Genomic DNA, 24246 nt, shown 5'->3' with positions numbered 1-24246 from the left:
CATTACATTAGCCCTCAAAGCTTTGAAAAAAATCCTCTGTTCTCTGAGACAATTTACACAATGGCCCTGCCCTCTAGACTCTAGTTATTGGCCACACTCTCCAGATTCTGAGTGGAGGCCCCTCGGCCCTGGGCTTCACCTCCGCCTTCCAGGCGCACTGGGACACCAATTCTCCTCCCTCAGCTTTAAGTGCACCATTCACCTAGTCCAGCTGAGTGTTGACTCCACCCATAGAAACACCAGAGGCCATGGCTCCAACCTTTGAAATCTCTGAGATCCTGGCCATACCTTTTGAGACTGAGGCAGCTCCGCTTCTTGTGTTGTCCCTTCAGCTTCTGCTTCCTGGTTTCTTGGGCTTGGGCCTCATACCCATGTCTGCCCTGCTGGGCAAGTGTTCCAAAGCTCTGTAGCTCCACTAAATAAGCTCTCTCACTTAGTGGATCGGCTCCACCACTGTCTGGCGCTGGTCTCCTGGTTCTGCTGCTGCTGGCCCTCTGTGGCTGCTGCTCCTCTACCCATTCACAAAACCCACTGCCACATTTTAGGTATCCGTTTTTTTTGTTGTTGTTGTTGTTAGAGCAGCACTCCATTCTCTTGGTACCAAATTCTCAGTTATTTAGTACTGCCATAACAGAAATACCACAAGTAGATGGCTTTAACAAAGAGAAGTTTATTCTCTCAGTCTAGTAGGTTACAAGTCCAAACTCTGGGTGTCAGCTCCAGGGGATGGCTTTCTCTCTCTGACGGCTCTGGAGAAAAATTCGTTGTCATCAATCTTCCCTTGCTCTAGGAGTTTCTCAGCACAGGGACCCGGGCTCTGCTCCTGGTGCTGCTTCCTTGGTGGTATGCAGTCCCCCTGTCTCTCTGCTCACTTCTTTCTTTTATATATCAGAGATTGCCACAAGACACAATCCAATCCGGTAGATGGAGTCCTGCCGTAGATTGAGTCCTGCCGCACTAACACAATTGCCACCCATCCTCCCTCATTAACATCACAGAGGCAGGATTTACAACATACAGGAAAATCACACAATACGGGGAATCATGGCTCAGCCAAATTGGTGCACACATTTTTGGGGCGACAGAATTCAATCCATGACAGCTGGCATAGGGAACCCAAGGTGGAGAAGGGAGAGTGTTAGATCACCAGGTAGCCCTGAGGGATCAACTGAGGTTATGAAACTGGCATGGTCATGCTAGTCAGCTGCTTGGATGCAGACAGAATAGGGGGAGAGTTGAATTTAGGCAGGTTGTGGTTTTGCTAGTGAGGATGATGGAAGGAAAAGGGGACAAGGGTTTAGGCCAGGCAACTAGAGCTGGAAGAGCCAGGGGAAATCAGGTGAGCAAGGCAGCACAAATCCCTAGGCCTCTTTCAAACTCACCCCGCTGCAGTTGGAAAATGGGCCCACAGGTTCCACTACCCTCCCCGCCTCCACCTTTAGCACTGATTAACCCATGAAGGGAATTTATGAATGAAATCCCTATAATATTGCCCTGGTGAATGACTACTTGGAGGGAGACCTCTCATGTTCATGCTGTGTACCAACTTCCCAGGATTAAGACAAAGAATGCACAAAACATAGCAAAAATGCAATTACTTAATCACTGTGGTACTAATACAGTAATCAACAAAATAGTCTAGAAACAAGTTGTAGCATATGACAAGTTAAATACATATAGTGAACATTAGTGTCAGTCCTTGAAATCAGGGATGTTAGAAACACGCCTTTATCTTCTTTTTTTAAAAATCTTCTATAGCAACTGAATTTCTAACTCTGAGGCTTCATTCCACTGAGCTGTCTCAAAATATTCTCTTGGGCTTCCTTGATTTTGTCTCTTCTCTGCCCAGGACTTGTGCTCTGTAACCTTAGGCTCACTTCTCTCAACTCTAGCCAGACAACAGACATAAAACAACAGACATAAAACACCAAAAAAGCCCAGTGCCATCGAGTCAATTCCGACTCAAAGCGACCCCATAGGACAGAGTAGAACTGCCCCACAGAGTTTCCAAGGAGCGCAGACATACTGCCATAGAACTCTGCATTTCTAGAGCTATGTTCTGCCATTGTGTTGTACATAGTTTGCTTTCATGGGAAAACATTTTGGGGCAGGGGCATTGCCCCCAAAACACACACACACTCACCTTCTCTCCTTCTCCAAACTCAGGAAGCTCTCTTGAGGGCTTAGTCTTTTAAACACACACCAGAAAGTCTTATAGGTACCACAGCTTTCCTTTGGTATGCCCCACGTTTCTCCTGAGTCATCTAAGCAGAGAGCTGGGTACCCTCTTGAATGGAGGCCTGGAGGGGGAGGAGAAAGGAAAAAATACAGTGCTAAAAATCCATCAATGAATACCTCAACTTTATTCAGCCAAACATGTAGTAATGCATTATTACACAATAACGGGGAAGTAAAAAACTACTAAACTACTAAAGGAGCTGCTCTGAGGGAGAAAGATGTGGCAGTCTGCTTCAGTAAAGATTTAGTAGAACTGTCTTATACAGTTTCCAAAGCTGTATAAGACAGTCCTACTCTGTCACATGGGCTCGCTATGAGTTAGAATCGATTCAACAGCAGTGGGTTTAAAAACTGCTCATGGATAGGATGATACTGGGAAATTTGCATCATTATTATTACCTCAACATACATGCACATAATAGTAATATCATTATTATAATGACATGTGCAAATGACATATACAAATACCTGGAGTTAAAAAAACAAAAGGGAAGAACACGCTCGGCATTTCTCAAGCTGAAAGAACCGAAGAAAAAATTCAAGCCTTGAGTTGCAACAGTGAAGGATTCCATGGGGAAAATATTAAATGACACAGGAAGCATCAAAAGAAGATGGAAGGAATACACAGAGTCATTATATCAAGAAGAATTAGTCAATATTCAACCATTTCAAGAGGTGGCATATGATCAGGAACCGATGGTACTGAAGGAAGAAGTCCAAGCTGCCCTGAAGGCATTGGTGAAAAACAAGGCTCTAGGAATTGATGGAGTATCAATGGAGATGTTTCAACAAACTGGTGCAGCACTGGAGGTGCTCACTCGTCTATGCCAAGAAATATGGAAGACAGCTTCCTGGCCAACTGACGGGAAGAGATCCATATTTATGCCTATTTCCAAGAAAGGTGATCCAATCGAATGTGGAAATTATAGAACAATATCCTTAATATCACATGCAAGCAAAATTTTGCTGAAGATCATTCAAAAATAGCTACAGCAGTATATCAACAGGGAACTGCTAGAAATTCAGGCTGGTTTCAGAAGAGTACATGGAACCAGGGATATCATTGCTGATGTCAGAAGGATCCTGGCTGAAAGCAGAGAATGCCAGAAGGATGTTTTAAAAAACTAGTTTTTATTCACTATGCAAAGGCATTCGACTGTGTGGATCATAACAAACTACAGATAACACTGCAAAGAATGGGAATTCCAGAACACTTAATTGTGCTCATGAGGAACCTTTACGTAGATCAAGAGACAGTTGTTCGGACAGAACAAGGGGATACTGATTGGTTTAAAGTCAAGAAAGGTGTGAATCAGGGTTGTATTCTTTCACCATACCTATTTAATCTGTATGCTGAACAAATAATCTCAGAAGCTGGACTATATGAAGAAGAGTGGGGCTTCAGAATTGGAGGAAGACTCATTAACAACCTGTGTTATGCAGATGACACGACCTTGCTTGCTGAAAGTGAAGAGGCCTTGAAGCCTTCAGTATGGATTATGCCTGCAAATAAGTGGTGAAAGGCAAATAAAGAAACCAAAAATCCTCACAACTGGACCGATAAGCCACATCATGATAAATGGAGAAAAGATTGAAGTCCAGGATTTCATTTTACTTGGATCCACAATCAACAGCCATGGAAGCAGCAGTCAAGAAATCAAAACACACGTTGCATTGGGTAAATCTGCTGCAAAGGACCTCTTTAAAGTGTTGAAAACTAAAGATGTCACTTTGAAGACTAAGGTGTGCCTGACCCAAGCCATGATATGTTCAATCTCTTCATATGCATGTGAATTATGGTGTCAGCAAAGAATACTGAATATACCATGAACTGCCAAAAGAACGAACAAATCTGTCTTGGAAGCAGTACAACCAGAATGCTCCTTAGAAGCAAGGATGGTGAGACTGTGTCTTACATACTTTGGACATGTTGTCAGGAGGGATCAGTCCCCGGAGGACATCATGCTTGGTAAAGTAGAGGGTCAGTGAAAAAGAAGAAGACCCTCAACAAGATGGATTGACACAGTGGCTGCAACAATGGACTCAAGCATAGCAACAACTGTTAGTATGGTGAAGAACCAGGCAGTGTTTCATTGTGTGGTACACAGGGTCACTATGAATTGGAACTGGCTGGACAGCACCTAACAACAACAACAACATACCCAAAGTCTAGATAGAATAAAAGTTACGTGAGATAAAAACCAATTGTATTTTTAGAAAGCCACAGTTAAAAGTCAAATTTTTCCAATCTTCGGATGGTACAGGAGGAATGGAGAAAAAAAGCTCTCCTTTTTTATCAGCAGCAACTCATTGGAAAACAATGGCAAACGATTCTGTTTGCAATAGCAATAAAGTATTAAATAACTAGGGCTCAATCAATTGAGACATGAACAGGATGAACACGGGTTCTTAAACCTGTAAGAATCTTTGGAAAGTTTTGGACCATCTCCCACATAAGATGCACCTACGAATGTTGCATACAGCCTCGGGAGTTCCAAAAGTTCTGTCACCAAGTCTAGAGACGCTAGGTAAAATATTTACATGAGCAGATGGCGAGGTCTTTCTCCCCGCAGTGAACCACCAGGGATCCTTTGTTCTAATTGAGATATGCTAAAAGCGTAAAATACACGCCGGGAACGGAAGAGTTAGCACGGAAAAAAAGTGTGAACTATCTCTCCATAACGTGTTTGTATTGCCTACATTGTGAAATAAAATATTTTGGGTGAGTTTCATAAAACACAATATTAAAATTATTTCCACCTGTTCTTTTTACTTTTTTCCATGTAGCTGCTGAAATAATAAAAAGTACACATGTGATTCGCACTCTATTCCCATTGGACAGCGAGGCTCTAGAGGGATGGTACTAGCGAGCTGCAAAGGAACTTCCATTTCTGTGACTCCATTTCCTCATTTTTCAATCGGCGCTGATTCCGACACCTACCTTAAAGTGTCGGCATGAGGAAGCAAAGAACTAACATTTACAGGGCGCTCTGGCACTCAGAACCGTGATCAGGTGTTGGGCGCCCAGGTTAAAGCTAACAAAACTCGACTACCATCCCTACTCCATCCCGCGGCAACCTGGCTGGTTACGCGCGCTCCTGGCTCGGGCCGCGGAAGGCGGGGCGAAGCCCGAGGCGCCTGCGCGCACGCAATACCTGGGCCGAGCCAGCCAATAGAGTTGCTGTTGCTTCCCTCACGCATTCCGGCTCCGCCCCTTGGCCCCTGCCCCGCCTCGCAGCGCCGCGCTCCACGCACGGGGCGGAGCACACGTGGGCGGGCCCTAGCGGCGCGGCCTGACGGGACCGAGGCGACGGGAGTCGGGCGGTTTATCCCTTGGTTGTGGCCTCGGCGGCGTGCACGTTGTGTGGAGAACATGGCGGACGCCGAAGGTAAGGACTGCAAGCCGGCTGGCCGTGCGCGCCCTGGCGGAGCCAGCTCTGCGGGCTAGAGGAACCGGGGGAGCGGCGTCGGGGCCCGCGCTCGTTGCCCGCCCGCTCCCACCGCCGGGCCAGCCCCGTGGCTCCTGGGCCTCTGGCCGGACTTGTCTCCTGGCCCTGTGCTGCTCGGGTGAGGACCCGAGATCTAGAGGGCCCTGCGGTGACGTGGCTCCGCAGGGCCCGAGTCGCAACCGAAAGGTGTGGCGGCGCTGGCGGCCCCGAGGTGGCGGCAGTCCGGCGAGTACCTGTGTGACGCTGCCGCCAGCGCCGCGCTTTGGGGGAGAGGGGTGGTGGGGACGAGCGGGGGAGAAAGTAGCTGAGGGCCGCAGGCGCGGAAGTAACTATGTCCCAAGAAAGACCTAGATGCCAGAAACCTCTGGCCGGGTGGCTCTGCGCGTTTTTTAAGCCCCACCGCGACCACGTGGTGAACCGAAAGGGAAGCCAACACGTGCGACAGGCGCTACTTAGGTACCGACCGACCCCGTGCGGAGAAGTGTTTGGCTTTACAGACTTTGTTTTCTCCGGGAACTATACACTAAAAATCTATATCTTATCTGCCCTGATTTCTGATTTTATGTTATTCTAAACTTTGTCCCGTTTGGGGGAAAATTTTCAAATCTCTGTTTTTAGTTGTTTTGTTGAAGAAACATAAGAAGAAGAAGGACCGGAAGTCATTAGCAGAAGATGATGTAGCCGTAAGTGGGAATGTTTTACCTTAAGTTACTTACAGAGCAAGTTGTAGGAAATAACTTTCTAAAGGTTTCTTAGAAACAACAAAGCCCCTGAGAATTAAACCATCTTGCCCTGATCCCCAGCCACCCGGTGTTTCTCATACTGGACCACTGTTTACTAAACGGTTTTAGTCTTACCAACTGCTCTCCTGAAAATCCGTCTCTTCCTTACACTACCCACAGATACTCCAGGCCCTTTTCTCTTAAAGTATTTGAATCCATCCTAGTGGTATTTCACTTCCACTTCGGAGCCCCTGGTTCATTTCTTCTCTTCCTTTCATACAGAAGCATAGCTTTCTATAGTAGGTACAGATTTGTTTAAAAAATCAGGTGGGAAGTCTAACAGGGTGCATTTGTGTCTTGCCAAAGGAAATACAACATGCTGAAGAATTTCTTATAAAACCTGAATCCAAAGTGGCTCAGTTGGACACATCTCAGTGGCCCTTGTTATTAAAGGTACGTGGTGAAGATCATGCATCAGGCTTTTAGGTTATTTTTAAATGTTAAGCAGTTTATTTTGCCCATTAATCTGTGGGTGTTGCTACACATGCAAAAACATCTGACTGTCCCGTGATTTTATCCATGCTTGAGCCTGTCTGTACCCTCTGTCTTGCCCATTAAGTTTCTCTTCTTAAAATCAGGAATGCTTAATGCTAGCATTCCTGACTTCTAGGAAGTGCCAGATGATACAGTCTAAAGCACTGTTCCCCAAAGTATTCGAGATGAAGGATCAGGTCATTCTTTTAAATTTCTAATGCACCAAATACTGTTGTAAAATACAGTTAAAATGCCACAGCTATGTTAAATTGCTATCAAAGTTTCTAAATGCTTAGCTTTCAGTTTCTGTGCTCTTGTCTTCCAGACCTGTCCTAGTTCATGGGCCACCCTTGGAGTAGTACTGCTCTAGTGCTTAAGATCATAGGCTTTGAAGCCAGCCAGTTTGATTCAAGCTATTTGTGACCTTGGGCCAGTCACTCCACTCCTCATACTGTTTGTTCAAAATACCGCAGGAGGTAACCCGTGAAATGTGTTTAGCCACAGTGCCAGGCGTGTAACATGTCCTCTAGAGATTACTGTCTATTATTTTTGGTCTTAGCCCTGCTGGTGCAGTGGTTAAAGTGCTTGGGTGCTAAGAGAAAGGTGGGTGCTTCTAACCCACTAACTGCTTTGTATGAGAAAGATGTGGCAGCCTGTTTCTGTAAAGATTGCAGCCGTGGAAACCTTACTCTCTTCTATAGCGAGCTATGAGTCAGAATCGACTTGATGGCAGCGGGTTTGGTTTTTTGGGTTATTTTTGGCCTTAAATAGGGTAGTTCAGTAAAGAATCTAATTACGTTGTGTTTTTGTTTTACAATTAAACGGGCACGTGGTATAAAGTTAGTAGAAAAAGTTACTGAGACACCCCTTGACGAAGAGTTTTAATAAGCCAATTTGCTTGACATAAGGTTTGCTCATATCTTTCAATAGAGCTGAGTTTCTCTTTGGCCAGATACCTCTGCCATTTAAACATTTGGTTTTCTATTGGGGGGCTTGAGAATCAACTGGTAAGCTGGGTAGACAAGGTCCCTGCTGTCCTGGAACTAAGATCTAGGTGTGGGAGATAGTTAAAGAAGTGCTGTTTGTAAGAAATGCTATGACAGAGCTAAACAGGGTGACAGGACAGCTGTGTTTGAATTGGGGTTCTGTTTCACATGGGGGAGGTGGCCATAGATGGATCCTCAGAAGTGAAGAGACTTAAGCATACTTGTGGACAGTAGAGATAGGAGCATCTAAAGGGGGAACAAGTTGGTCATGTTTGAAAAATGTTGGCACCAAAAAAAAAAAAAACAAACACAGTGCCATCGAGTCGATTGCTACTCATAGCGGCCCTAGAGGACAGAGTAGAACTGTCCCAAGGAGCACCTAGTGGATTCAAACTGCCGACCCTTTGGTTAGCAGCTGTAGCACTTAACCACTACTCCACCAGGGTTTCCATGTTGCCACCAGCAATCCTAAATTCGTCTGTCTTTTCCCCTGAGGAGGTGAAGGTTCTTCCATAGCAGTACCTAGTCTGTACTGTAGTACTCCCAGGAGCCTCCACTTTTTAAAGCAGTGTCTTAAATCTATGAGTCATCAAATTTGTCTTGTTCTTATTAATACGGGTAGTTTTGCCAATAGTTACGGAGACCTAACAGTCTGTCACAGCAGATAATGAAAACATAGGAGCAAAACCCAAACTGGTGTTCTTTAAGGGTTACCCTATCGTTGTTGCTTGGTGCTGTTTCATATTCACTAATAGCTTAAAAACAGGGATTGTAAAGTTAAGTTGATCTTGTGTTGTATTATTGCCTTGTAGAATTTCGATAAGCTAAATGTAAGGACAACACACTATACTCCTCTTCCTTCTGGTTCAAATCCTCTCAAGAGGGAGATTGCCGACTATATTAGGTAAGTGTCTGGAGCAGACACTAGTCAAACTTTCGTTATTTCTCATCAGTTATTCAGTGTGGCCGTATCTTTCAATAGCACTTGTACCCATGGTGATTTTCTTTTTACTTTTCAGATTTGTTGTTTTATCAGAAGACAAGAGCAGGTGTTCTATGAATTTTTTTTTCCTTTACAGGACAGGTTTCATTAACCTTGACAAGCCTTCTAACCCCTCTTCCCATGAGGTGGTAGCCTGGATCCGGCGAATACTCCGTGTTGAGAAGACAGGACACAGCGGTACTCTGGATCCCAAGGTGACTGGCTGTCTGATCGTGTGCATAGAACGAGCCACCCGCTTGGTGAAATCACAACAGAGTGCAGGTATGCAAAGGAGGGAGGGGAGGAGTGGGGACTTTGAGATCAGAAGGCTCTTTGTTTTTCTTCCTGTTTGTCTATACTTTGGCTTTTGAAAACAATTTCTTGGGGATAAAAATTCCCAGAACAGGATATTCTTTTGGCTTTTCTGTGCCTTCTGTCTGTCCTCTGCCAGATCCTTGTGCAGCTGCCCTTTCTTGGAGCTTTAGTTACCAGAGAGACTCTCAACTCATCACTCCAGGTTTGAAAACAGAAAACTTAGTGGCTACACCTAACTACTGTTCTGTCATTTTTTAGGCAAAGAGTATGTGGGAATTGTCCGGCTGCACGATGCCATTGAAGGGGGGACCCAGCTTTCTAGGGTAAGTCTGCATTTGCAGAGAAGTCCCCCTTTGGCGACTTGGATCTTCTGAGCCTAGATGTGTCTGAAGACAAGTCAGCATTCCTTGTTGGCCTGTGTCTTCCGTGGAACTCTCACACCCTTTCAGAAATCTTCTGGCAGTGTCCCCTCTGAGGAGGGGTTCTGATCAGCACTGGGCTACTCAGTGTATTTGAAGAAGCAGAAAAAAACACGTTTGATTAAGTTCTTAAAATCACAAAATACACCCTTTGATCTTATTTGCGAGTTTGTGCAGTGAGTCTTTGTTTTGATTTGTGTGTACTTGTAGGCCCTAGAAACTCTGACAGGTGCCCTATTCCAGCGACCCCCACTTATTGCTGCAGTAAAGAGGCAACTCCGAGTCCGGACCATCTACGAGAGCAAAATGATAGAGTATGATCCTGAGAGAAGATTAGGTGGGTCATTACGCTTTTGAGAAACTGACGTGGCATAGACCACAAAGGAGTAGGAATGGCTTTGTGAGAATTCTGTGTATAAAAGCAGAGGCTGTTAATACGTTGTGTAATCACAGCCTGTGTTTGTCGTCTCCAGCATCAGCTGGAGTAGGACTTTGTAGGTTTGTCAACCAGTGATGTGTCTTCCTTGGAAAATAAGTGCCACTTTTCCTCTGTGTGTGTGTCTCTCAGGAATCTTTTGGGTGAGCTGTGAGGCTGGCACCTACATTCGTACACTTTGCGTGCACCTTGGTTTGTTACTGGGAGTTGGAGGTCAGATGCAAGAACTTCGGAGGGTTCGTTCTGGAGTTATGAGTGAAAAGGTACGCTGTTCTAGACATTTTAGAGCTGGTTCTTACTATCTTCCAACCCGTAGTAGAACTCTACCCGCTTAACATCCTGGAAAAGGCAGCTTCCAAAGTGTTGAGTTCAGCTCAGGGCAGCTTCCCTGATCTGTTAATTAAACTTTGGGACATTGAAACGGGCTAGGGAAAATGAATGGATAGAAAACATTTCTTTATTCATTTATTTCCCAGCCTACAGAAATGCCTGCCTAGATTTATTGTAAAATTTGCTGCTGTCGAAGTCGATTCTGACTCATAGTGACCCTGTAAGACACAGTAGAACTTCCGCACCATAAGGTTTCCAAGGAGCGCCTGGTGGATTCAAACTGCTGACACTTAACCACTGTGCCCCCAAGATCCATAAAGCAACAGTTAAACATCTGCAGAGGTCAAGCAGTCCACACAAGTCCCATTCGTTCTGTTGTTGTTGAAGTTTAGGGTCGGGTTGGCTATTTGAGATCAGACGCTGTTGAATTCTTTTTTCAGGACCACATGGTGACAATGCATGACGTACTGGATGCCCAGTGGCTGTATGATAATCACAAGGATGAGAGTTACCTGCGCCGAGTTATTTACCCTCTGGAAAAGCTGCTGACATCACATAAGCGGCTGGTTATGAAAGACAGCGCGGTGAGTTCAGGGTTGCTAGTCACATCTGGATAAAATGGGACTCCAAAGGAGACATTCTTATTCTGAAAACTTCGTTCCATTTAAAGAGAAAACTTTGAAGTTGTGAATTTACGCTTATTATTTTCCTTTGGGTTTTGTTTTTTCTGGTTTCATAAGTTGGGCCCTGTATTTTAATTCTTTGTTCACAATGGACGGATTTATAACTTAAAAATTATTAAACCAGACCCGAATGGGCTAAATTGAGGTAAAAGTTGAATGTCAGGTGTAATTCCATTTCAAAATAAAGCAGGTTAATTACACATTGACATTTAAGAGTTCTCCCAAAGTAAGTAACTTGGGTCGAGTAAAGACTATCAGTGGTACATAAGACTTGCCCTCCCACAACCTGGTAGTTTTGCATGTGCCTATGAAACCTTGATTTATTTAAACTATCGTTAAAAAAATAATTGTTTCAATGTGGCGGGGGGGGGGGGGTTGGACTAGTGAGTTTGAACTACAATAACAAAGGCGTATTTATCCAGTAGGAATTTCAATAAAAAAATGTGTTTTGCTTAGATGTATGGTAGTGTAAAGCTATAAAACCTAAATTTCAGCTTATTTAGCCTTTTTTCTTAGTATGTTTACTAAAACACCTTAAAATCGAGGCAATCGTTCTAATGAAAGTCAGTCCTATTCCCTGATTGTTGTTTCCGTTTTGATATCCTCTTTGGTCCAGGGATGACTTAGGTTCTTACTTCCCAAGTAGTCCAGATATTTTTAAATTACCTATTTTTGGCTGCTTTGTGTTATAATCAGAGAATGTGGTCTTTTGTAAGTTAAGATTTTCTTTGTGGCCAAGTTCATGTCAGTTTTTGTCAAATGTTAAAACATTGCCATTGAGTCAAATTCGAGTCACGTTAAAGTTTATGTAGTCATAAAAAATTATCTATTTGTGGGACATATATTTATGTGTGTATTAATTAGAAGTGGATGGTTATTCATATTCCAATCTTAAATCATACACCTATTTTTGTATTTATAGTCCAATAGTAAAAGACCGAAAATAAAAAAAGACATACTAAAACGTTCCACTATGATGTTTAAAGAGACTTAACTAGTGAACAACGTAAATCTTATACTCTCCTTATGCTGGGGCCAAACTCTGTTGGCTTCTGGGAAAAATTTCATCTAAAAACTTGACTGTGTAATTTATTGAAGAAGAATGTCCATGAGAAAATCATTGTTCTTTAGCCATAAAGTACCCTGGGCACGGGAGAAGTAGCTACTAAAGTTGTCTTTAACAATTTTGAGCTAATGTATGTAAAGGACTGGGCAGTGTTTCATTCTGTTGTGCATAGGATCATTGAGTCAGAACCAGCTGGATGGTGTCTAACAACAACAACATGTAAAGTATTTAGGTGGTTGCTGTTATTCTGAGTCCCTCCCCTCCAATGAGCTATAGATGCTGTTGTCCCCATTTCACAGGTGCTTGTGTCCTCTCTCCGCTCTGCTCCTTTCTTGTCTTACATTCTTATGGAGAGCAGACATCACACTTAGGTGGCATCAGAATCCCCTGGAGGGCTTCAGATCCAGAAGCCTGGATCACTTGCAGATTCTCTGATGTTGCTGGTCTGGGAGGACCTGCTTTGAGACCAGTGGTCTCTTGCTGCTACACGGTGGGTCCTAATAGGCCCTCAGCTGGTAAGTGTTTGAATCAGTCGATGACAGAACTGAGATTGCCGGTGGCTCTTCTGCAGGTGAATGCAATCTGCTATGGAGCAAAGATCCTGCTTCCCGGTGTTCTTCGGTACGAGGATGGCATTGAAGTCAATCAGGAGATCGTAGTCATCACCACCAAAGGGGAGGCGATCTGTATGGGTAAGAGGGAGGATGCATTCGGTCAGCTCTTTGAGTCGATGCTCTGTTCCACGCCATCACAGCCCCTGTACTCGTCATACGTCACAATCCTGACGTGTGTTTCCTTAAAGGGCTTTGTCGTGGGATTCCTTCACCCTCTGGTTCTACCTGCTTAACTGAGCTGAGACAATGGATTTTGATGATACGCTTTGTTATTTCTGGAGCAAATTAGACCCATTAAAGGTAGATCAGACTGATTCATTAAGACCTCTCCCAAGGACTTAAGATTTTTAGTTAGTGTGGTTATTATTGGTATCCGTTTACCTAGATAAATTTAACATCTTCCCATAATTGAGGATTAAAAAACCATGTGGTGGAATGTTCCCTAAATGGGAACTGGAATCTGAAGCTCCCTGATTTCTTTGTAAACCTGGACATGCAATCTTTGTTGCCTTGGTCCGCTGGTGATCCTCATGTGGTGTCTGCCTTCTCCTCTATGTCTCTGTCTGATCTGCTCTTTTTATAACTCAGAAGTGATTAGGTTTAGAACCAGCCCTTATTCCAGTTTGATCTAATTAACATAATCCTGAAAACTCTTTTTAAATAGGATTACATCCATGTGTATAGCAATTAGGATTCCAACACATATTTGTTCAATCCATTCAATCCATAACACAAGGCTCAGGAAGCCCCAATTAAGGCAGTACAGTGCAGAGTTTTAAATGGGTTAAAAAGTTGCGTAAAACAGTGGAGTTGGGGCTCATCAGTTATCAGCCTTTTCCTTTTCAAGTCATTCTTTTGTCTCTCTCCGATGCCTGTAGCTATTGCATTAATGACCACAGCAGTGATCTCTACCTGTGACCATGGGATAGTAGCTAAGATCAAGAGAGTGATCATGGAGAGAGATACATACCCTCGGAAGTGGGGTTTAGGTCCAAAGGTAAGTGGGATTGATTAGCAAGTTGGTTGTGTTATTTTGTTTTGTGTTGTTGAGCAGCCCTTGGTGTGTTCAGCCACACACACCCCTAAGCATTTATTGTGCTGGGCTCTGGGGAGTGAATGGTGAGTAGAAACAGGCCTTATCTCAGACCTTAAAGTTTTCAGGTTAAATGGAGAAGTAGATGGCTTTACTGCACAATGGGATGGTGAACTTTGGCCAAAGTTAAGGCCTGTCTAGGAGTGCAGAGAGGTGCCTGGTGGCATGAGAGCCCACTGTAAGGGGCCTGACCTGGGGAGGGGTTCATCTCTTGAGCTATGCCAATCCGAAAGATGGGTTAGGTGTTAGTGAGGTGATGAGTTTAGGGCAGAGGGAACAGCTGTGCAAAGGCCCTGTGGCTGCAGAGCAGACTGGCGGGGGATGCTACAAAATGACACTGCAGAGGCTCTCCTAGCACAGTAAGCTTTGTGCCTTGGAGGAATCATGTTTCTTCCCGTTGGAGAGAGCCGGTGAGTTCTGAGTGCTCTCTAGAGGGTTATACAGCCCTGCAGATGCTTCCCGTGTTGCATGGCTCCAATATTGAACACCCAACTTGCCATCAGGCCAGTCAGAAGAGGATGATGATCAAGCAGGGCCTTCTGGACAAGCATGGCAAGCCCACGGACAGCACACCCGCTGCTTGGGTACAGCAATATGTGGACTACAGGTGAGGAGAAGAGATAGTGAAGCTGCGGGGGGCTAGAGACTTGGTTGGGGGAAAGCTGACTGAATGCAGCACTATAGTAACCACAGGTGGGCAGGAAGCCAGTGCGGCTGCTCAGTTCTCCTTGCTCACATGAAACTGCTGGACTGGGCGAGACCTGGTGAGCCGTAGGGGTGCAGAGGCCTCTCCCTGACTGCCTGGGTCAAGGAGGGGTTGGGGCCTGCAGTGCAGACAGTTACCCCTTTCTAGTCTGGCTCCTGGGACTCTAGAGGGAGTCAGTCTGAAATATTAAGTAGTGAACTCGTCTGTCCAGTGTCAGTGTTCATTGGCAGCTTTAGACTTGCCAAGTATCACCAGTTAGCTGAGGGTACAGCACTACCTTCATGGAAGCCATTTCATGAATTTGACTGTTTATCATTTCTTTCAGTGATTCTGTGAAAAAAGAGGTGGTTGCTGAAGCTGTGAAATCCCCACAGGTAGTTGCTGAAACTGTGGAAAGTCAAAAGGTGAGAGGCCTGCTATGGTGTTTGGAATGTGCTTCAGGAGGTAATTCTGTGAAGTGCGTGTGCTTGGCTCATCTTGGGGACTACCTGCAGCCTAGTTCTGTGTCCTCATGTGTGTGCCATACTGCATGCAGAGATAATACTGTATCACACCCAGGGCTCAGCTCTCAGCCAGCATCAACCGGCCACTCCAGGCCATGTCTGGCCATGTCTTGTGATGGGGGGATTAGCGTCCGGGAACTGCAGTTCGGGCTTATGAGGTATGGTGGGTGTAGAACCTGTTTGGGTTTCTGTGGGCTCTTGCGATTCACACTCCTGACCATGTCTGCTTGGAGGAGGGTGGGCTCTGGAGTCAGACTGCCTATGGCTCCCATCTCAGCTGAGGCAAGGGGACTGAGGTCAACAACACTGGAACAGATGAGGTGGCCCAGATGCTCTTCTGTCTCCCACCCTGGGTCAAGTGGTAGCACAGGTTAAGTTTTAGTGTTCTGCAGTACACTTAAAAGAGGCCATGGCATGTTGTAGTTCACATTCGTTGGGGTTCACGTAAAACTCGGAACAAAATCTCCAAAGGACAGTCCAGTCAAAGTAAAACAGGTGGTGACGACGCAGCTTCTCAGGGTCATAGAGGGCTGTGCTGAGTGACAAGTTGTTTGCTAAGTTCTGGGTTGGCGTTCCAGTCCTTTCGTTTCTCCTGGTGTGTCAAATGTGAAGTCCTGGTTTGCCTGCTTACCTTTGAGGATTTATGGGTCTTAGAGCTGGAGTACTCTTGGAGGTAATGTAGGTCAGCCTCCTCTTCCTCCTACCCTGAGTAAGGCTTTCAGTGGCTGAACCCAGCACTGCTGGTGTGGGGCACCTGTGCCACACAATGACCTTGGTCTTTTGGGATAAGACCATGTTTCAAGTCTTCTGTAAACTAAAGTCCTGTCAGGGTTAGTGATCAGAAAACTCTACCTATTGGATCCAGTTGGGATCTTTCATGGTGACTCCCCACCTTTGACTTGTTGAACATTTCTCATTCTTTACTGTCCAAGACCTAATTTTGGATCAATTGTCTTTACCTTAGCGGAAACGAGAGAGTGACAGTGAAAGTGACAGAGAAACCCCTCCAGCTGCTCCACAGTTGACCAAGAAGGAGAAGAAGAAGAATAAAAAGGACAGAAAGGCCAAAGCTGCTCTAGAGAGTGCGGGCGAGCTGGGAGATGTGGTGTGTATATCAGCTTCCACCTCCAGGGTCCTTTGGCCTTGCTTAGTCCTTACTCCTTGGATGGGGAAAAGAACTGTCCAGATGGTGATGGCTTTATGAGTCCTAGGAGGAGCTGGTGGGTGCCACCCTCACCCCTCTAGGGGATGGATGGATATAGGCATCTGGTGTGGGGTTCCTGTGCCCCACTATACCCTTGGTCTTTTGGGATAAGACCATGTTTCAAGTCTTCTGTAAACTAAAGTCCTGTCAGGGTTAGTGATCAGAAAACTCTGCCTACTGGATCCAGTTGGGATCTTTCATGGTGACTCCCCACCTTTGACTTGTTGAACATTTCTCATTCTTTACTGTCCAAGACCTAATTTTGGATCAATTGTCTTTACCTTAGCGGAAACGAGAGAGTGACAGTGAAAGTGACAGAGAAACCCCTCCAGCTGTTCCACAGTTGACCAAGAAGGAGAAGAAGAAGAATAAAAAGGACAGAAAGGCCAAAGCTGCTCTAGAGAGTGCGGGCGAGCTGGGAGATGTGGTGTGTATATCAGCTTCCACCTCCAGGGTCCTTTGGCCTTGCTTAGTCCTTAGTCCTGGGATGGGGAAGAGAACTGTCCAGATGGTGATGGCTTTGTGACTCTTAGGAGGAGCTGGTGGGTGGGGAGAATGTGTAGCTCAGTAATCTGAACGGTCTTTGTTGTAAAAGTAGATTACTAGGGTGTCCCTGAGTTGGAGGACCTATTAGAATTTTGTGTTATGTGCAAAATTTATATAACAAGGAATATCATTACAGATTCTGAAAGGGAGAATGTACACAGCAAAAAGGTTTACTTCTTGATTCTCAGGAACTTGTTCAGTGCATGAGAATCAACTTGTTTTTGTTAATGTTAATGGCTGGTGTGAGCTTTGTTTCCCTTTCTCCCTAGGACAGTGACACTACCAAAAAGAAGAAGAAGAAGAAAGCAAAAGTGGGTTCTGAGTAGTGACAGCTGCTTTGAGCATTTTGTCCTGCTGGGAGAAGAATTAAAGCCTTACTGGGAAAACATGAATCCTTGTGTTGTTGTACATAGGGTTCCTGTGAGTCAGAACCGACTCAAAGGCACCTAACAACAACAACAGCAATTGTACATAAACTTTATATCTCCATACTCACCACACTAGTATGTGGTCAAATGACTTGAGAAATGTCCTAAAAGACCTCATGAGTGTGACACAAAGCATCAAAGTGCTATAAATGGTTACTTTTCCTCCCTTGGATATGTCTACCTTCACTGGAGAGTCAAATAGACTGGCAGAGACAGCTGCTACCTGAGACTATGGTGATGTTATCTGGTGTGTTCAGCCCATCTTGTCCTGTTTTAAGGACCTGGGTGATGAATGAGGCGTATTGGGTTCACAGATGGCTAAGAGTTCAAAAGCCTCACCTTCAGATGGAAGACCACCCGGCAACTACCCACAATTGTTTTCTAATTGCCTTTTTAACATCAGTCTTCTGATTTGTTTTTTTCCCTGTTTAAAAAATTTGTAATAAGTCTATTCAGTGACAAAAATATTAACTAAACCAAGTTGTCTACTGGGGTAAACCTTTTCCATGATGTGATGAGGGCGATGGTCTGTTCTGGCTTCAGAAAGCTGCCCTCGCTCCACCAGATCTCCCTGGTATAGGCCTGGCAAGGACTTTGGGTGCTCCATTCTGACAGCTTCTCTTTCCCACTCGTCCTTTTGGGCTTGTCCAAACCATGCACGTATGGTGTTCAACTAAACTGACTTGACTGCTTGTATGTTGTGACCAAGGTAAAACTGGTCTAATGTCTTGTTGCTTTAACCCTCATGTACTTTTAAAGAAAATATATTGTGTTTTTGGTGAAGGATTATAAGCAGTTTAGGTTCCCATTCAACAATTGCTACACAGATTACTTGGGGACATTCTTCACAATGTGTGAATATTCTCATCTTTTGTTAGCTGCTGTTCAGTCAGTTCTGGCTCATAGTGACCCTGTGTACAACAGACTGAAAACAGTGCCCAGTCCTGCGCCATCCTCACAATCATTACACTTGAGCCCGTTTTAGCAACCACTGTCAATCCATTGCTTTGAGGGTCTTTCTTTTTTTTGCTGGCCCTCTAATTTACCAAGCATGATTTCCTCCAGGGACCAGTCCCTCTTGATAATGTGTCCACAGTATGTGAGATAAAGTCTCATCGGCCTTGCCTCTGAGGAGCACTCTGGCTGTGCTTCTTCCAAGACAGGTTTGTTCATTCTTGTGGCAGTCCACAGCATATTCATTATTCATCAACACCATAATTCAAAGGCATCAGTTGTTTGGTCTTATCATCCAGCTTTCCCATGCCATTGAGGCAATTGAAAACATCTTTGCTTCGGTCAGGTGCGCCTTAGTCTTCAAGGTGACACCTTTGTTTTTCAACACTTTAAAGACATCTTTTTACAGCAGATTTGCCTGACGCAATGCGTCCTCTTTATTTCTTGACTGCTGCTTCTATGGGCATAGATTGTGGATCCAGGTAAACTCTGAAATCCTGGACAAATTCAGTCTTTTCTCTGTTTATCATGACATTGCTTATTGGTCTTGTGAGGTTTTTGTTCTCTTTATGTTGAGGTGTAATTCGTACTGAAGGCTGTAGCCTGTTATTTCCCTAATCCCAATTATCACGTACAGTGTGGTCTGAGTTCTGTGTTGCCACTGCCACAAAGTTTTGTTCTGGTACATCTTATTGTTACATGATTTGCTGTTACTCTACTTGCAGATACTCAGTGTTACATATAAGAATATTGATAATAAAAGGTAATAAAAATTAAAAAAAAATTAGGTATTCAATTCATGTCAGAACCGACGTATGACAGAGTTGTCAGAACGGAACCCAGTCATAAGTTGGGGACTATGTTTCCATTTTGATGGTTCTGCTTCCGTTAAACCCTCATGTACTTTTAAAAGGATGTCTTAGGGAGAAGGAATGTTGTAATTCTTAATAATTAAAGTTTACTTACTAAGTTTTTTTGTACTCCTGGTGTGCTTTCTAATTGGTGGTGATCTCAAACTAGCAGCAGAGCAAAAATTAGGTTCCGTCTACTCTGTTCTGACTCATGGTGCAACAGAACGAGCACTGTCTGGTTCTGCGCCATCCACACAATGATCGAGTCCATTGTTGCAGCCACGCTGTGAATCCACCTTGAGGGGCTTCCTCTTTTCCGCTGACCCTGTACTTTCCCAAGCATGATGTCCTCCAGGGACTGGTCCCTCCCGATAACATGTCCAAAGTACATGACGTGAAGTCTTGCCATCCTCACGTCCAAGAAGCATTCTAGCTGTGCTTCCAGGATGGATTTGTTCCTTCTTCTGGCAGTCCGTGGTATATTCAGTATTCTTCACCAACACTGTAATCTGAAGGCGTAAGTTCTGTCTTCCTTATTCACTGTCCAGCTTTCACATGGCACTTGAGGTGATTGAAGATACCACGGTTTGCGTCAGGTGCGCCTTAGTCTTCTAGGTGACATCTTTGCTCTCCAACACTTTGAAGAGGTCCTTTGCAGCAGATTTGCCCAATGCGATGCGTCTTTTGATTTCTTGACTGCTGCTTCCATGGCTGTTGATTGTGGATCCAAGTAAAATGAAATCCTTGACAACTTCAATCTTTTCCCCACGTATCATGATGTTGCTTATTGGTCCAGTTGTGAGGATTTTTGTTTTCTTTATGTTGAGGTGCAATCCATACTGAAGGCTGTGGTCTCTGGTCTTCATCAGTAAGTGCTTCAAGTCGTATTCACTTTCAGCAAGCAAGGTTGTGTCATCTGCATATCACAGATTGTAAATGGATCTTCCTCCAATCCTGATGCCCCGTTCTTCTTCATATAGTCCGGCTTCTTGGATTATTTGCTCAGCATACAGATTGAACAGGTATGGTGAAAGAATACAACCCTGGCACACACCTTTCTTGACTTTAAACCAATCAGTATCCCCTTGTTCTGTCCAAATAACTGCCTCTTGTTCCATGTAAAGTTTCCTCATGAACACAATTAAGTGTTCTCGAATTCCCATTCTTCCCAGTGTTATCCATAATTTGTTATGATCAACACAGTTGAATGCCTTTGCATAGTCAATAAAACACAGGTAAACATCCTTCTGGTATTCTCTGCTTTCAGCCAGGATCCATCTGACATCAGCAATGATATCCCTGGTTCCACATTCTCTTCTGAATCTGGCCTGAATTTCTGGCAGTTCCCTGTTTATATACTGCTGCAGCCATTTTTGAACTACCTTAGCCAGTTTTAACTCATAATGTAATACTAATATTTGATAATTTCTGCATTCTGTTGGATTGCCTTTTCTTAGGAAGTGTCATGTATGTAGCTCTCTTTCAGTCAGTTGGCCAGATAATGGTCTTCCATACTTCTTGGCATAGATGAGTGAGCACTTCCACTGTTGTATCCGTTTGTTGAAACATCTCAACTGGCATTCCATCAGTTCCTGGAGCCTCTTCGCCAATGTCTTCAGTGCAGCTTGGACTTCTTCCTTCAGTGCCATTGGTTCTAGATCATACGCTACCTCCTGAAATCATCGTTGACTAATTTTCTTTTTCATACAATGACTGTATATTCCTTCCATTTTCTTTTAATACTTCCTATGTCATTCAGTATCATTCAGTATTTTCCCCATAAAATTCTTCAGTGTTGCAACTTGAGGCTTGAATTTATTCTTCAGCTATTTCAGCTTGAGAAATGCTGAGCATATTCTTCCCTTTTGGTTTTCTAACTCCAGGTCTTTGCACATGTTATGACACCTTGTCACCTCCAGCCGCCCTTTGAAATCTTCTGTTCATCTCTTTGACTTCATCATTTCTTTTCACTTTAGTTACTTGATGTTCAAGAGCAAGTTTCAGAGTCTTCTGACATCCATTTTGATCTTTCCTGTCTTCTTAATGACCTTTTGCTTTCTTCACATGTCCTTGATGTCATTCTGCAATTGTCTGGTCTTCTGTCATCAGCATTCAATGTGTCAAATCTATTCTTGGGATGCTCTCTAAATTCAGGTGGGATGTACTCAAGGTCATATAAGAAATCCAGGGTCCTTTATTTCCTAGTTGATGTTTTTTCTTTATGCTTAGTTGGCTTCACAGTCTCTGATTCTGTTTCTCACAACATTCAACTTCGGACCGATCACCCTGACACGGGATCAAATACTCTGCTATCTTAAAGCTGTTAAGTAGATAATGGAGGGATATCATCACAAATTCAGTGGTCTGTCCAAAATAATCAAGAGGAGAAAGGTTTTATGTAGCAAAGGAAGGGCTGTTGGGCCTCGCAGGGTAGGTGCAGAGAATATGGACCCACACTCTGACTTGACTCACTTCCCAGCCGAGTTCTTGGGGTCCTGACATCTCAGGCGCCAGCAGCTGGGTCTTCTGACTTGGCTGCTTGTTTCTTACAGAACATGAATGCAAAGGATGGGTTCTTCTAGGGCACAAACGTTTATAATTTTTGTGGTTGCATCTTAGCTTTCCAGGGCTAATGTGATACTCAACAGCAGGAACAGAAGTGTCCATGCTGTGACACTTTAATCTGGGCTACCTCACACACATAGATGGTGTGAAAGCCGTGTGTTCTGAGAATAAGAGGAAGCTAAAAGAGTGGCTGTCAAGAGGAAGAAAGGAGATCTGAGAAACATGTCACCACCAGGGCCAGTACAAAGGGAATTGAGGATCAGAGTTCAGAGTAATCTCCCCATGAAGCAGAAATTAAACAGCCTTGTTACACAGATACACATACCCGCTATAATGAAACCGGTTCCTCCTAACCACAGACAGGAGGCTGGTTTAGTCTGATCTCTGGATTCTAGGATTCTGTTCCAGCCTTAACCCAGGAGAGACATACTGTGTTAATGCTGTTGTCCAGTCAGCTTAAATGAAGAGGGTCACCATTTACCTTTCCAAAAGCTTGTGCAGGGGAAACCAACAAGTTACAAGGTCATTGGCATTTTAACAGCACATTTTTATTGCTTTTGAAGGTTTCCCTATAGCAGACATCCTATTGTACAGGTTTCATTTTGGCATTTTAGAAGGTTCCTGTTCCCAGTGTAACGGAAGGTGAAAGAGCACAGGCTTTAGAAAAACAGGGTTCACTGCTATCCTCACTGTGCACAATTTGATGAGTGGCTGCATTCTCATAGTACTTCTGGCCCCCAAGAGATCCTTTTGAAATCCAGACCAATGGGGCCCCATCTATCAGGAAAATCAAATAGTCCAGCCCTTCAGGAGCCTGAACAAGAAGACTGAATCCTACTGGCCTAATTAGGATAACTGCTAGGAGCTGGAAGCTGACAGATAAAGCTAGTTGGAGTGACCCTGTTTGTCTTAGAGCAAGAGAAATGGAGTTCCAAATGCCAGAGAGGGGTGTGATGGTGCGCAGATCAGGGGCACACAGTGGTTTACTGCATTCTGCAAGCTTAGTACACCCAGGAGACAGGCACCCACTGTGGAGAGCTGCATGCCTGGTCAAAGGCTTCTTGCAATTTCTTGAGGGTCTCATCAACACCATTATTGACCAGCGAGAGGTCAAAGTAGTGAGCATACTGGCTGCGGATGGCCTCAGAGTCCTTCTGCAGCTGCTGCAGGGCTTCAGTCTGCAGAGGAGAGAGAAAGCACTATAGTGAAATAGGGCTTCCCAGCTGCCCTAGTGACTGGGAAGGGGCTGAACTTCCTGGTGCAGCAACCTAAGCCTTCTGAAGGTGAGAGCTGGGGCAAAAGAAACCACCGAACCGGTGGGGGTAGGAAGTCAGTATCAATATACACTTTCTGGGCATTGAAGCAGCATGGGGAAAGGGGGCCTGGTTTACTGCTTGAGAAAGCCCACTGCAAGAACTTTGAAGCCACAGCCATTCCTCATGTCTGAAGTTAGAGGGACTGTCAATCGCTATGACTTCTATAGAGGTTAATTTGGTTATATCTATCAAAATTATTAGGAAACCCTGGTGGCATAGTGGTTAAGTGCTACGGCTGCTAACCAAAGGGTCGGCAGTTCAAATCTCCCAGGCGCTCCTTGGAAACTCTATGGGGCAGTTCTACTCCGTCCTATAGAGTCGCTATGAGTCGGAATCCACTTGATGGCACTGGGTTTTTGGGTTTTATCAAAATTATAAATGCATACACTCTTGGACCCAGTAACCCTACTTGTGGGAATGTATTCTCCAGATTACGACTGCAGTATTGTTTATGATAGGAAGTTATAAAACAACCCAAATAAATAATGACACATCCCAAACCAAAACACCCATAGCCGTCACGTCAATTCTGATTCATAGCAACCCTATAGGTACACAGTAGAACTGCCCCATAGGGTTTCCAGGGAGTGGCTGGTGGATCTGAACTGCTGACCTTTTGGTAAGCAGCTGAGCTCTTAACCACTGCACCACCAGGGCACCTTATGACATACTGCGATTATAAAAAGACTGCGGAACTGCTCTACATGCTGACAGGTTAAATGAAAAAACAAGGTGTCGAATAAAGAACATTTGGAGGATACATTAAACACACTTAACAGTGATTACTTGGTGGGCAGGGTTGACTGTGGAGCAGGAAAGAACTGGGTAGTGGGGGACAAAGGGAGGAAGATTTGCAATGCATTCCTTTTCATTTGTTTTGAATGACTCACTGCAAACCTGGACCCCTTTCTCTCTGTCCTTTCCCCTGCTGGTCCCACCCAAGCCTCGTAACACTGAAGTGTCAGGATTTGCTTCACTGTCCACCTCTAAGCACCCCCAGAACAATGACTGTGTTGAACTGATTCTATCCCCCATCACCTAGCATGGGCACTGGCCAAGCTAGTCGTTCATGTCTGCTGAATAAATAAAACGCACATGCTGCCCTTTGGCTTCTTGGCCTTGAAGGAAGAAGGACAGCAGTAGCCAGGAGACTCATGAGAAATGTGACCACAAGCTAGAGCTGAGCCCCAGCCCCCACATACTCTCCTTCCCACCTGAGGGCCCTGGTCAGTAGGTGCGATGAACACAACGAACGGTGAAAGTTCTGCCGTCCGAACAATCTTCAGGGTCTGGAAAAAAGAGGAAA

The 24246-nt window shown here is 44.6% G+C and overlaps 2 protein-coding genes and 2 non-coding genes across 6 annotated transcripts in view; 3 read left to right on the top strand and 1 right to left on the bottom strand.

Annotated features, from left to right (window-relative positions):
• Positions 1–5508: 5508 nt before the first annotated feature.
• DKC1 (dyskerin pseudouridine synthase 1) lies at positions 5509–19221 on the top strand. Of its 3 annotated transcripts, XM_049872405.1 has the most exons (16): positions 5509–5627; positions 6306–6370; positions 6776–6862; positions 8742–8833; positions 9009–9193; positions 9485–9549; positions 9856–9982; positions 10214–10344; positions 10852–10995; positions 12732–12852; positions 13653–13771; positions 14371–14474; positions 14899–14977; positions 16041–16181; positions 16567–16707; positions 17096–19211. In XM_049872405.1, the coding sequence occupies exons 1-16, from the start codon at positions 5612–5614 to the stop codon at positions 17150–17152; spliced, it is 1674 nt and encodes a 557-aa protein (XP_049728362.1). In that variant the 5' UTR covers positions 5509–5611; the 3' UTR covers positions 17153–19211. The 3 variants fall into 3 exon arrangements, with proteins under 3 accessions (XP_049728362.1, XP_049728364.1, XP_049728363.1); XM_049872407.1 differs by lacking the exon at positions 16041–16181 and having other exon boundaries at positions 17096–19221; XM_049872406.1 differs by lacking the exon at positions 16567–16707 and having other exon boundaries at positions 17096–19218.
• Positions 10435–10566, top strand: LOC126069765 (small nucleolar RNA SNORA36 family). The gene has a single exon (XR_007516037.1). It is a non-coding gene; the product is annotated as a small nucleolar RNA SNORA36 family (small nucleolar RNA).
• Positions 14697–14824, top strand: LOC126069767 (small nucleolar RNA SNORA56). Its single transcript, XR_007516039.1, has one exon. It is a non-coding gene; the product is annotated as a small nucleolar RNA SNORA56 (small nucleolar RNA).
• A 2931-nt stretch (positions 19222–22152) lies between the features above and the next one.
• MPP1 (MAGUK p55 scaffold protein 1) overlaps positions 22153–24246 on the bottom strand; it is a 46084-nt gene continuing 43990 nt past the window's right edge. The window contains exons 11-12 of the mRNA XM_049872414.1: positions 24155–24229; positions 22153–22802 (exon numbers count right to left, since the gene is read on the bottom strand). Coding sequence (XP_049728371.1) covers positions 22626–22802; positions 24155–24229 — 252 coding nt within the window. The 3' untranslated portion in view covers positions 22153–22625. The remainder of the gene's footprint in view (positions 22803–24154; positions 24230–24246) is intronic.

This window comes from Elephas maximus, chromosome X (assembly GCF_024166365.1).
Source record: "Elephas maximus indicus isolate mEleMax1 chromosome X, mEleMax1 primary haplotype, whole genome shotgun sequence".
NCBI classification, from domain to species: Eukaryota; Metazoa; Chordata; class Mammalia; order Proboscidea; family Elephantidae; genus Elephas; species Elephas maximus.
This window is presented reverse-complemented; position numbering and strand designations above follow the sequence as displayed.